Below are 12,906 nucleotides of genomic sequence, written 5' to 3' on the forward strand. Positions count from 1 at the left end.
TCTTACTCACAAACTGGGGGTTGTGGGAAAACTGCATTTGTCCATCATACTATTAATTATTACTATTGTCATTATGGCTGGCTGGCTAGGATCGGGGTTGGAAGGGAAGGGAGGGGGTTGGGATGTGGGTATTGGATTGGTACTTTTTAAGTTCCTTCCCGCACTCCAGCCGCTTGATTTGCTGTGGACTGGGGAGGGTCCAAAGTTGGGCTGGGTTGGGTCACTTGGGCTGTTGCCGGTTACTCCGCGTGGCGTTGCATAGAAGAAACTAGACTAGCTCGGTCATCATCATTATTCGGGAAGGGAGGAGGTTCGTGTCTGTTGTGTTACGGTGCGACTGCTTTTAAGCCATGGCATCAGAAATATGATGGAATTGGCCTGGTATTTCCATGTGTCTTGTCACTTAGCTTTATGGGGGTTGGTCTTCAAGTAGTATAATAATAGTCCGGGGACCCTTCCTGGGCATTTTGGAGGGGCCGCTTGCTTGCATGGTTTGGTTCGGGTAGGTCGAATTCTCCTAGTGCCTCGATGGTTTCCTGACTTCATACGATATGTTGTTTGTAACTTTTTCACTCCAGATGATGAACCTGATGGAAACAATATTTTCAGCATTGGGACTGTGGTGGATACATCGAAAAGAAGGTCGTCTACGGCATCTCGATTGTGTCATTTCGTATACAATATAATCTACGAGAACCAAGACGATGCTGCTATTCCTGGTATTGAGCAGTTCGTTCGATAGTACAAACTTGAGACAAACGGAATCGAAGGGATCATATGTATATACGATCATATGCATACAACGCAACGCCCATGCTATGCAACTTTCATCATTGAACCAATCCGCAAACGCCGCGCCCGCGCTGTGGCCAAGATCATTTATAAGAAAATGCTGTCAGAAGGGACCTGCATTGTGGTTGCAGCCAAAATGGTAATAGCGAGCAATGGAATGTCAAGAGAAGAATTCCGGTCTTTCATCAGAATCTTCAGGCTTGCTGATGAGCACCCTTGTAGACGCCCTCAAAGTCCAAGCCGTCCAGCATTCCGTTGACTCGATCAATCTCTCGGGTGAGATCTTCGATGTTCATAGCAAGACTGCTAACCTCATCGAACTTGCGGCGTCTGTTTGCATCCGCAATCATTTCTGATACGAAGAACTTCTGCTCTTCCAGTACGATCAGCCGCTCCCGAAGGGACTTCTCTTCGGCTTCCAGTGCAGAAACCGCGCTGCTCGTATCACTAGCGAGACTGGCATTGCTGCCGCTAGCGGCAAGATTGCCGTATTTGATCGACGCAAGAGCGGATCCCTGCCGTCGAGGGCCACCAAGTGAACCATTGCTGGGGCTAGGGCTAGCGGGGGAGCTTGCGGAGTTAGAAAGTCCCCCATTGGGAGATGCATGCTTGAGGACTCTGGGTAAGGATTTAAGAGGGAGCATGTGAAGGTGGAGGAAATTGCTGGCTTGTTGGTATATAGCCTTCTGTAGTCGCTGTTGGGTGGGGGAGTCTGTCTGCATATCGCGAACTCGGCGAGCAGCGACGTCATATTGGGCAAACGAATCCGTTAATCGTTTACGGACCTTTGAAGCTTCTGCGATCTGCACAGAGGATGGAGGCCGCCTAGGATCTCTGTGATAGTGATTGGGTGTTAGGGGTCGCTGGATCTTGTTGTGTGCTAATCATATGGAAGTACATACTGCAAGGCCCCTAGTATCTTCTGAAATTTAGGGAGCAAAATCCGAATGCCTCTCTCGAACTGAGTGAGATTTTCATATGCTCGCACAGCTGGCGGCTTCCTCATAATGTCGGCTTCGAAGTCTCGCCGGTCAAATAAGGTCGATCGGCACTCTTTGCAGAGTCTGATATCGACGTTAATCACGCCCGTGCGAGGCGACTTCTCTGCTGATGTTTTTGCAACTATGTCCAGTCAATAACCGAAAGATAGGTTGTTTCGCAGATCTGACATACGAGGTGAAATGCTCAAAGGGACCTCCGTGGAACATGCAGTTGCTGGATCACCACATACGACTCGCCCGCAAGTCCTGCAGTGGTGTCTTCGGAAAGTGTAGCTGGTAAAGTCTTGCTGGCAAAACGGACACCGGGACACACTTGAGTCATCCTGCCAACTCACTATGGTTTGCTCAAGGGCTTTTCGTTGATCACCCTGCCATGAGATTGACCACAATTTATTCGTGCTCGATTGAATCTGCTCCGCAGGCAAATTTGCAAGGAGCTGCGTGAGTCGTGTCAAGCGTTTCTCCAAGCGAGAAACTTCCAGCAAGTCCTTGTCGACTGTCTGCTTCCTCATCGCCTTGAACTCACTCATGCGGTCTCTCACCAGCCCTGGAACAGAGTTAATCCCATGCCCATTGTTGTTTTCCAAATAGAAAAGAGGCCTTACCATTGTGATCGTTGTAACCCTCCCTCGACTTGTAGCAAGTTTCACAGACCCTGCACCAGAGTCCTCTGACTGGTTCATGTTGGGCCGACCTGGACAACTTCATCTGATACATAGTATGATCCTCACAAAACAGCTTTCCGCATTTGCGACAATTGACACAACCATTTGTAGCATTGAGTCGCTTTCCGCACGACGGTTCCAAGCACACATCGTAAAGGGTGCGAACTTGCCAGTGTTCCCTCGTTATAACATCGTCCGGGTCGAGTGCTCTCGGGAAATCAGGCGGATGCGCCGGGAGAGGTCCAGAGGGCCGACTTGGACCCGCAAAAGGTTGTATATTCTCATTGGATTCGAAAACGTCCAAGCCTTTGAGCTTTTGGTTTAAGACTGCAAGTGGTTGGAATCGCTTGGCTTTATCCATCTGGGTTTTGAACCAGTCTTTGACTTCATCTTGCCGATCGTCTTCCAGGTTCTGGTGGACGTCATCGAGGTGTCTGAGAACAGTGTTAATCGCATGTACAAACGGAAATATATATCGCGAGCGTCAAGCGAGGTACCTATTCAATTGCAACAGTGTCACCTGTTGCTTCTGTCAGTATGTCTGGTGGTGATAGGAACGGAATCCCGATAAGGGACTTGTGTAGGACAGGTCATACCATCTCCTCACTGCAGATCGGACAGGCTAACTGAGCTCCGGCAGCTGCCGGAGCAGCAGGAATGGAGGCAGAACCATTTTCGAGGGAAATGCGCGACGTGAGATCCTGAGCTTCGGAGGAAACCTGGGATGCGGAGGCTTGTGAATTCAGGGAAACGCTGCTGGCGGACGGTGATAAGGTGAGGTGTCTTGGATTGCTGGGCTGCGGAGACGGGATTAATGCCGATGGAGAACGAGCGTTCGCGGGGCCAAGAACACGACCTCCACCCAGCGTCCTCCGGGGCATGATGACTGGAATTTAAGAGAGCATGAGAATCGGAATCCCACAAGGGGTCACAGACCGTAGGATCAGGGGACTGGCGGATTAAAGGGGAGTCTGTGACTTCAGCCTTGCCCGGGGGTGGAGCTTAAGAGGGGGGAAAAGACAAGAAGGGAAGGGAGCCGAGCGTGCCAGACAAGCAAGCAGCCCAGCGTCAGGAGTTAATCCGCAGCTTATCGCCCGCCTACAGATTGTACACCTGAGGCATCAACACCGGCCATCATGATTATCCCCACGGTTCAGTCTGCGCATGTCTGGATCGCTCACAAGTCGCGGCTGATTGATTGATTACTTTTACCGTCATCCTGCATGCACGAGAATTGTCTTTGACATTGACACCCTCTATCTTTATAAAAAAGATAACCTAAACTTACAGCTTCTCTCTATAAACATCCTTCAACATTAGCAAGGTCTCACATGCCTTGCTTTCAACCAACAGCACCTATATATCTAGACAAGAAATGCAACTACTCTAACCAGCCATGGTCTATATCTCTTGTCTTTAATTAATGGGCCTACTGCTGCCCACTCTCCTTCTGCTTACGCTCCGCCTCCCGCTTCAGTTGGTCAGGCCGGCGTACAGCGATATCCTTCGGCCGGAAATCGCTGAACAAGGTCTTGAGCACATTCTCAATGAGCCAGCATCCTGCGTAATCGATAATCATCAGAACAGTCAGGGTCAGTTTAAACTCGGTGCTAAACGGGACCAGGCGAAGCTTCTCGTTCAGTTCAGGCACAAATTCGGTTGCACAAGAAAAGGCGACACCAGATGCCGCAACCAGACCCCAGTACATAGCCTTGTTCTCGCGAATAGACTCTCGGAAGGGGCGGCCTTGGTAGTTGATCGAGAACGTCGAAATCTGCTGGATAAGCTGCAAAAGATAGATGGCGCTGTTGAGGAGCGACGGCTCAAACTCTCCCTCCAAATCAACGTCGGATTGTCTCCTGCGACCGAGTCAGTTATAAACACTACAGGACCTATACCAAAGCAAATGGGAACTCACGGCTCGATGCTGTACACATAGTTCGACAGGTAGATCAAGGTGGCAATGTGGATGGCGAACTGGCCGAGCACGGAGCCGATGATGTACACGTTGAAGATGTTTGGCTGAGGGCGCTCCTTCGACAGACCTTCAACAGACTGCAGTAAATATTTAGTGTCAGGTACCTCTAATGTAATGCTTGATCGCCTACCTTTGCACGAGAGATTGACAGGAAACAGACACTCATCAGCATACCGCTGATAGTCACCTGACCGTCACCAAACTTGATACCGTCCAAGTAGATAACACTCAGACTGTAGGCACTGATCAGACAGTTCAAGGCAAGAATCTTGTACATCTGAATCGTTGCGACCAGTGTGCAGCGACCCTGACGCAGAATGTTGGGAATAGCAACGACATTTGCCAATTTGCTGGTAAAGGGTGCAGCGACAGAGGCATCACCGAGTTTGAGGGTCGGGGGTTCGTTCTCGTCCAGCTCCTGCTCCATCATGGAAGTAGTAAGCTTATCGGCAAACCCAGCAGCTGCCACAGAGGCTTGTTGCTGGCGCTGTTGATGAGGAGTCAAGTTGGTATTAGATTGCTGCAGAGCACGTGCGCCAGGAGATGTGATGGTGGGGATCGCCTCTGCTTGGGCCGGCGCAGCCTGGACGGTGGTACCCTTACGCTGCGCTTCGCGTTCCATGGCCTTTTGATAGTGCGGGTTGCTAGGACCTGGAGGATAAAGGTGTGCAATTTGCACAGGCACGGGTGGAGCCGGCTGGTTGAAGCGCTGCATCATGGAAACCTGCTTCTCGTAGATTTCCTTCATCTTCGTTGTCCGATAGTGCTCAGCAATCTTTGTGAGATCCTCAGGGGAGCCATTCAGAAGTGCAACACCGACATGGGCTTGCTTCAGGGCACCGACGTCGTTCGTTCCATCACCGCACATCAAAGTCGTATAACCAGCATCCTTGAGACCAAGAAGAATGTCCTCCTTCTGTTTGGGGGAAACGCGAGCATAGACCCAAGTGTGACGAAGGAGATCAGGAAGTGCCTTCTGGCCCTTGAACTTGGCCAAAGCGTAGCCCGTGACACAGATATCGTTGGTTTCCAGGATACGGCGATCGAGATCCTGGGTGGGATCAACATCAATATTGAGCTTGTCGTCGATACTGCGCCAGACTAGTCTGGTTCCTGACGTGTCGTGTTCGGGAGCGTCGAGGATCAATACATCACGGTCCACAATTTCAACTTGGCGAGCAACGTGCACGGCAGTCAGAGGATTGTCACCAGTGATCATGACGACACGGTGGCTGCTTTCGTTGAGCATACGGACGGCTTTGATAGCGTCATCCTTCAGGGGACACTGCAAGACGAGGAAACCGGCGAAGATCAGGTCGGACTCCACCTCTTCCCTGGTGTAGTTGTTGATACGAGCGCGAGTGAGTTCAGCTTCATGAGAGAGATACTTGTAAGCGAGGGCAAGGACACGAGCGCCGTTACGAGTGAAGTACTTGAAAGTTTCCTCGTAGTTCGGCGGGGTGTCGATCAGCATAGACCTAATGGTTTCGGGGGCACCCTTGACACCGACAAAGGTTGATTTGACCTTCTTGTGCGTGCTGCGGTCATCGGAGACAATTGTGGCGATGGTACTCTGACGCTTCAGTGCGGAAGAGAATTGGAATCGTCTGATAACCTGGACGGACTCGGGAACCCGAGAAGCAGTGGCCGAGACCTTGCCGGTCAGGGTGTCATTCTTTCCTAGTGTCCAGCCAAGCCATTTCAGCGTGGCCTTTTCCATAGGGTCACCAACAACCTCGCCCTCATCAAGCTTCACTAGTGCGTGAGCGCTTGCAAGAACCAGGGACGTATCGAGTCCGACATCGCTGCTCTTGGCGAGTTCAGTGTGGGCACCATCTTTCTCAACCTTTGCGCCTGCTTGACCAAGAGTCAGACCGGCAACACCGTCGACAACAAGATCCTCCCCGGTCAAAGTACCGGTTTTATCAAAGCAGGCAACATCGACCCGGCCGGCGAAAGGGATTCGGAAAGGCTCAGTGCAGAAGATAGCAAACTTGCTCAAAGCGGCCAAACTAGTGTTGACAGCAAGGCTGAGCTCCATAGGAAGTTCAGGAGGAACGACACTAGTGATGATGAGGACACAATCCAGTAGCAATTTCGACCTCTTGCGATCCTTTGCCACACCCTCCTGCCAAACATACCATGAGGCGGCAATGGCGAAAATGAGCAGGAACAGAATAAAGAGCAGTGCTTCCACGTTGTTGGCAGACACCCGCTCGGTTGAATAAATCATGGTACGCACGAGACTACCCTGGCTTGTTTCGAAACCGGTTTTCACGACAACACCAAGCGCGCCAGAATCGGGCGTGGGAAGGATGCCGGAACCATCGTGAGACTTGGCAATATCGTCAGATGTGGTGTTCGCATGAGTAATCTGCAGGACTTTGGTTCCTCCGTGTACGAATGCGTTCTTGTCCAATCCATCCGGTTCGATCAGGTCGTCGCCAGGCCTCAGTTGGACGGACTCCTTCAGAAGTGGTGTACTCTCACCAGAGAGCATAGCCTCGTTGACAATAACACTTCCTTCAATCAAGAGGATATCACACGCCACACCACTGTCTTCCTTGGTTCGGTTAACCGACATCAAGTCACCGGGCAAGAGCTTGTCACTGGTAGTCTTCTGCCATTGTTTCTCCCGGAAGACCCAGACTTCATACGGCTTGATGCTCATTCCCCGGAACTCATTGAGCGTCCGCTGGCGCTGCCACACCACCGTGCTCTCAAACATGACAAGCATGAAGAGGGTAAACAACGAATAGTACCAGTACTCGTCCAACATCCACAAACCAACGCAGAAGATTTGGAAAACGAAGAAAGGCGCAACTGCGTGCTCCTTCCAAAGTTCCACAAAACCGGGCACCGGAATATCAAACGTGTTATCGCCATAATGGTGCTGAATGCGTTCGACCTCTTCCTTGGTGGTCAAGCCTTGGGTCTTCTGGAAGGTCTTGAGGGCAGGTTTGGGCTCAGCGTCGAGGACGTAGGACAAGGGGGCAAAGCATCGGCGTTCAGGGTAGTAGAGAAAGCGGCGCTTCTGAAACAGGAACGAGACCGTCTTCTTTCCACCCCGAGTGTCGAAGAGCAATGGGCAGACCTCAGCCGAACCAGCATTAGCTGCTGGAATCACCTTGATAAGCCGAGCGGAGTCGATCGATTTAGCCTTAGTAGTGGTGAACAGTGTCTGGATATCGATGTTCCAATTCGTCATCAGCCACAAAAGCGACTGGACCGTGATAATGGAGCCAGCATACACAAAGGTCCATTCTTGACCTTGAATGTATGTATCGTAGCGTTCAGGGGAGAGATAAAAGGCGAAGAACGCAGGCCAGATGATCAGGAACGGCCATACATAAGTGTGCAACTGAGTGGGAAGGGGGTTATGGAGGGAGGAGTATTTGATCTGGGGATCTTCGACGAGTCCTGGCCTGGGCATCATCAACTTGTCAGTAAGCGGCCGGTCAATGCACGCGATACAGCGAAGGTGTCTCGACTCACATGGTGACACTCGAATGACCACGACGCGGGCCAGACGACGCGAACTTGAGAAACCAAGAAAGCTTCAATAGACCATAGGAAATAAAGGGCCCAAAGCCTTGATGCCACCAGTATATCTCCGAAGTGCAGGTCGAAGAGGAAAGCACGAAGAAGCCACCTCGACAGTATAATTTTGGGATTCGCCGCCGAGGATTGAACGTACGGAAGGCCCCGTTGCTCGCGATTGGTCGCCGCCACGTGCCGGGACGGAGCTTGGATTTTCCCGACTTTCGCTGGTTCCGATAAGCAGGCAATCTTGATAGCAACTAACTACTAATGATTACGGAGTTTCACTCCGTATGCTGATAAGAGTGATCCATTCAGATGGTAAGGACTTGACTCTTTGCCCACTTTGCAAATTGAGCCTACGCTACTCCAGTCCGCCGTCTTTGTTTAGCGAGTTGGCGCTGAGGTGCTACGTAGAAAGTCACCGAAACTCCAGCCTCGGATTTAACGTCTAGCTAATACTCGTGATAGGCATTGGTAGCTATAGGTATGAATACGCCAAGATCTGCACGGAGTTCTCATAGGTTCTTTACACACCAAATAATGATCTCTTGATATTTAGCCCTCAATACAGGAAGCCAGGGGTTCAGTTGCTTTATTGTCAAATCCAGCTCGGCACCATGACATGTGATAGATTACTACCATTAACATCATGATGCGAAGCAGTCAAGATGGTTGTGCCGGAGCTGAGATTGGATTATGTCGCATAGCCTTTTCAAGTAATTGTCTGATGACGCAAATACCACGAAAGATATGGGCAATGAATACACTATAACTTATCAAGATTATAGATTAAATAGCATAGAAGATCAACTTCTAGGCCTCATCCGTCGTGACAACAAATGACTTATGTACATTGACCCCGTCCCATGCGCCTGGCTTCGGATTGAGGGTTTCCTGACTGCTGTGCGGGCTTCCCTGAGCTGTTTGCACGGTCGTAACAATAGCCCTAGTGTCGTCAGGGTTCAGATCCGGACGCCAGAATTTGGTCGAGTTTGTGGTATGTTCGCTTCGCGAGGGATGTTTGCCGTTCATACTCGAGAGCGGCATACTTCCGGAGGTTTTCTTGCTGCGTGTAGGAGCGTAGCTGGTTCCGCCCAGCCAGCGGAAGAGAGGGCGAAGGGTGACGAGGCAACCTGCTGTAATCCCGAGGCCCGCTTCGACATTAGACCATATAGATATCTGAGTCGTTGCGTCTTTGCTCTCATTAGCGATACGAAGCCTGGTAAGAGTGGCTGACGGTCAGACTTACAGAGGAACTCGGCGTCTTTGTAGGTGGGAAGGAAAGGGATACGGACGATGACACCTGCGCTGGCACTATTGCGAATGTTAGCATGCGATCGTGCATGGGTGATCATGTCCAGTCCGTCTTACATGCAACCCAAGCTCAGGATACCCGCCAATGCGGCCTTGGTTTGGCGACTCATTTGTAATTTCCACACCAAGAAAATAGGTAGCAATCCAAGTGTGAAATCGCAGATCATCGCAGTGACACTGTATACGTAGGCAATATCGAGGAGTTTATCAATAGACATGCAGTGTCCGGGTTTGGTGCGCTGCCAGAAGTGTGACACCGGTTTGCACTCAAAGGTTAACATAAACCAGAATACGAGGCCCACGATGATCGACACGCCTACCACACACCATAAGAGGATTGTGTGTACTTTGGAAACAGTAAGACGGAGGAGGGCCAGCGCAATGGAAATCCTGGCGACAACAACTGTCACGACGTAGCTCGTTTGACCTAGCCACCACCACTTCTCTATGTAAGCGAGAGCATTCGACGTGATAGTCAGTGTACTTACGAAAAGGGCGGTTTCAAGATAGCCGTCTTCCAGTTGCTCGAATTTCTGGCCCATACCGTACAATGAGCCAGTAATACCACATAACGCAAACAGAATTTCCAATCCCTATATAGAGAATCAAAGTTAACATTAACAGACTCTCTTAGTAGAAGCGCCGATAGTACATACCATAGCGAAAACCATCAGCGCATCATCCCACCCAAATGCGCGCACCAGCCGCAGCCGAACGAAACATCGTAGGCATACGGCAATGAAGGATATCCCCAAGAAAACCACAGTAACGATAAATATTGACTCACTGCGGCCCTTGAATTCGATCATGGTGGAGCACACAGCGGCGTGAGTGCTACAATCAACGAAGGTCGCAGGCTGGAATCGGGTGACATTGTCTCCCTAGGTGTGGGAGGAAGAGAGCGTGAGGCAACCTAGGCCGGGGTAACTGTCATTTAAGTGGATATATAACCCAACTGGCAACCGTTTTAGGGGTAGCCTGGAAGGGGGAAAAGGTTCGACGCTAAAAGACTGGTCCACGCATAAGATTCTTAACAAAGTACCGTCTGCTCAGCACAACCGCCCAATGACGACGAGAAAGCTGATAGTGTCCGAAATGCCGATGGAGCCCGGGTCTAAGTCTTAATGCTACCATGTGGAGGAGAGGGCTGGATTATCTGCTTGCCATTGAGGATCACTCCAAATGTACGGCATTTGTTCTGGTGCTACGGAGTACGTGGGTTAGACTTTCATGTAAGAACTAGTAGGAGGGACAGAGACATCGGCTGTCGGGTCAGTAGCCGCCTGTGATCTGGTACCGAGGTCTATAGTGGCGGACGCTGAATACTGAACAGGCTGATTGTCTGGCACATTTGCTCGTCATGATTTCACATCAGTCTATCTGGATACTTTCATCGTATGGAGCCTTGACATTGGATCCTATAGGATAGGAAACAAGATCCATTGGATCGATCCTTGGGCAGCTCGAAGCAGCCATTTCGTATGCCTTTGCCAGTAACGGCAAATGTACCTGGGTCATAGCGGAGTTCATAGGGACAGAGTGGGTGCTTGGGTGGGTTTTCGGTGACAGTCACTTGCTCTCCGTTTGAAAAATTGAAAAATGATTTCATGTAGAGAGGAATAACCGGCTGCATGCCGTGCCCACTGCACAAGAGAGCAGGTGGGCTGCGTGACATCTTTGGGCCTTTGGGATTTAGCCCACCCGGGCTCCACACTGCCGCAGCAACGTTTGCCCCAAGGGGCCTGGGCGCGATGAATACCAAGAAAAGATTACATTATAATATTTGGCAACCGTAGTGTGTTTTGCGCAGAAACAATAGACGGTGAACAACAACTCTCTTTTTCTCTGTTGGGACCTTGCCAATTGGGCCTCTCTGAGCCTGCGAGGACGAAGGAAAGGCAAGACCCTGGTGGACTCTGCAGAAAAATGAGATTGCCTCAAAATCCCCGCCGTGTGAGGAATCCCTGCCATGCATCCAGGTTATTGGTCTCGCAGGGACTTCCCTGTCATCATGCCTAGACTATTAATCATAGCGTGAGAGTCGGGCGTTGATCACCACAGCAGGCACATAATGTCGCCCACAATCCACCAAACCCGAAACGATGGAAAAGTATCCCTCATGGCTACTGCACTTAACATTAACGGCAAAAGGATCTCCAATCCACTCCCGATGAGCAAGATGTCAATCAAGATAGAATCAAGATAGGGGCGAATTCGACGATTCGAAGAGCCAGGGCTTTGTCCTATCTTCGATTGAGTAATGATTGACCGGGATCTCATTGTTCTCATGGTGATCAGCGCAGTCCACTTGTTTTCCAACTTGCCTTCCTGGGAGCAGAATGTGTTTGTTCTGGGCTCTAGAACTTCTAGATCCGTCCTTCCCGAAGATTTAGTCTACGGGAAAAAGCAATTGTTGGTTGCAATAGCTACAAAGTAGCACAAAGCATGTTGCTTTTCCCCTTCTCCTCTTCCTTCTTCTTATTCCTCCATGCCTAGGGTGTCCATAGCACCAAGAAAGAATTAATCAGTCACAACCGGGCACGTTTTGAACAAGCATTCCTAGAGCGTAAAGACTGTAGCCAGAATGGATGCTCCCGCTGGACACGGCACGGAAGTCGAAGTGTCGAAGGAAGGACCCGTGCGTGCCGAGATTCCCCCTCTTTGCCCTTTCATCGTTCGGCAAACAGCCCCAGTATCCCCACACCTATCCAGGCATCAGATGTTGCCGATCCAATAGTAGTGAAAAGGATGGAAAACTGCCACATTTCTGCAATAGCAGCAAATATATATAGCTACTTCCAGGCCTATTCTTTTACGACAGATAATTGATTTCCTATCATTGGCCAAAATCAACGTACACCTCGCCCATCAAGTCTCTAGCTGACATGGTCTTTCATGTGGGAGACTCAACGGATTTAGCATCATCTCTCATTTCGCTTAGGGCCTTAGCTCAGGAGTTCACGCTAACATGTCTAGCCCCAAAGACTAACCGCCCACCTAAGGCTTCAGATTTTAGACGCCTTGCCAAACCCAGCTAGAGCTCCGATCGCACTGTAGTTCGCCATCTACTTTCTATGGTGCCGACCTGACCAGCTGAACCCGCCGATTTCCAGTGCCCAGTTTGGCTAAACAAAATCGGCCCCTACCATCATGGGTACTATATCTATTTCGGGATTACTTCGCGTAGATCATGCCAAAGTGTCGGTGGTGATACCCTTTTCAGTGCATGCTGTCATCCTACCTTAGCACTTGATTATGGAGCTAAGGCTATGGATTTATCCTTCCAGGAACATGGTTCGGTCCGTCCATGGTTCAGAGGCACGGTGGCAGCAAGAACAATCGCAATTAACCATTGGTTGAGCTGGCCTGACATGCGAGAAATAATACCACTCCTCATGTCGATCGGAATAATTATCCAGCTTTTGAGGTTATTTTTGGTCGATCTTGTTAATTACCAACAATCTATTTAAGCTAACATACATGCTGCCGGCATTTCCGACCTCGTGGATACCCGAAAGGTTCCTTGCTCCAAGACATCTCGATCATCGTGTTCTTTCCACTGGTGCCGAATCTATCCCGTTACGTGCGGCCCCGATGTTTAACCGTTGGCACC

The 12,906-nt window shown here is 50.3% G+C and overlaps 3 protein-coding genes across 3 annotated transcripts; all 3 read right to left on the reverse strand.

The window, feature by feature from the left end:
- Window positions 1-758: 758 nt before the first annotated feature.
- Window positions 759-3,482, reverse strand: BO88DRAFT_434554 (putative vacuolar segregation protein (Pep7)). Its single transcript, XM_025709483.1, has 6 exons — window positions 3,055-3,482; window positions 2,956-2,978; window positions 2,399-2,892; window positions 1,966-2,340; window positions 1,695-1,914; window positions 759-1,626 (listed from the first exon to the last, which is right to left on the reverse strand). The coding sequence occupies exons 1-6, from the start codon at window positions 3,337-3,339 to the stop codon at window positions 987-989; spliced, it is 2,037 nt and encodes a 678-aa protein (XP_025564146.1). The 5' UTR covers window positions 3,340-3,482; the 3' UTR covers window positions 759-986.
- A 197-nt stretch (window positions 3,483-3,679) lies between these two features.
- On the reverse strand, window positions 3,680-8,096 carry BO88DRAFT_403986 (ion-transporting P-type ATPase SPF1). The gene is made up of 4 exons (XM_025706498.1): window positions 7,932-8,096; window positions 4,567-7,861; window positions 4,377-4,513; window positions 3,680-4,317 (listed from the first exon to the last, which is right to left on the reverse strand). Coding segments are annotated over exons 1-4 (3,864 nt in total). The 5' UTR covers window positions 7,934-8,096; the 3' UTR covers window positions 3,680-3,887.
- A 515-nt stretch (window positions 8,097-8,611) lies between these two features.
- Window positions 8,612-10,259, reverse strand: BO88DRAFT_262260 (putative integral membrane protein). Its single transcript, XM_025702295.1, has 5 exons — window positions 9,950-10,259; window positions 9,782-9,886; window positions 9,351-9,733; window positions 9,229-9,293; window positions 8,612-9,172 (listed from the first exon to the last, which is right to left on the reverse strand). Exons 1-5 carry the CDS (start codon window positions 10,100-10,102, stop codon window positions 8,793-8,795), a joined length of 1,086 nt encoding a protein of 361 aa, XP_025564148.1. The 5' UTR covers window positions 10,103-10,259; the 3' UTR covers window positions 8,612-8,792.
- Between the last annotated feature and the right edge of the window lie 2,647 nt (window positions 10,260-12,906).

Source organism: Aspergillus vadensis (assembly GCF_003184925.1).
Source record: "Aspergillus vadensis CBS 113365 unplaced genomic scaffold BO88scaffold_8, whole genome shotgun sequence".
NCBI lineage: Eukaryota > Fungi > Ascomycota > Eurotiomycetes > Eurotiales > Aspergillaceae > Aspergillus > Aspergillus vadensis.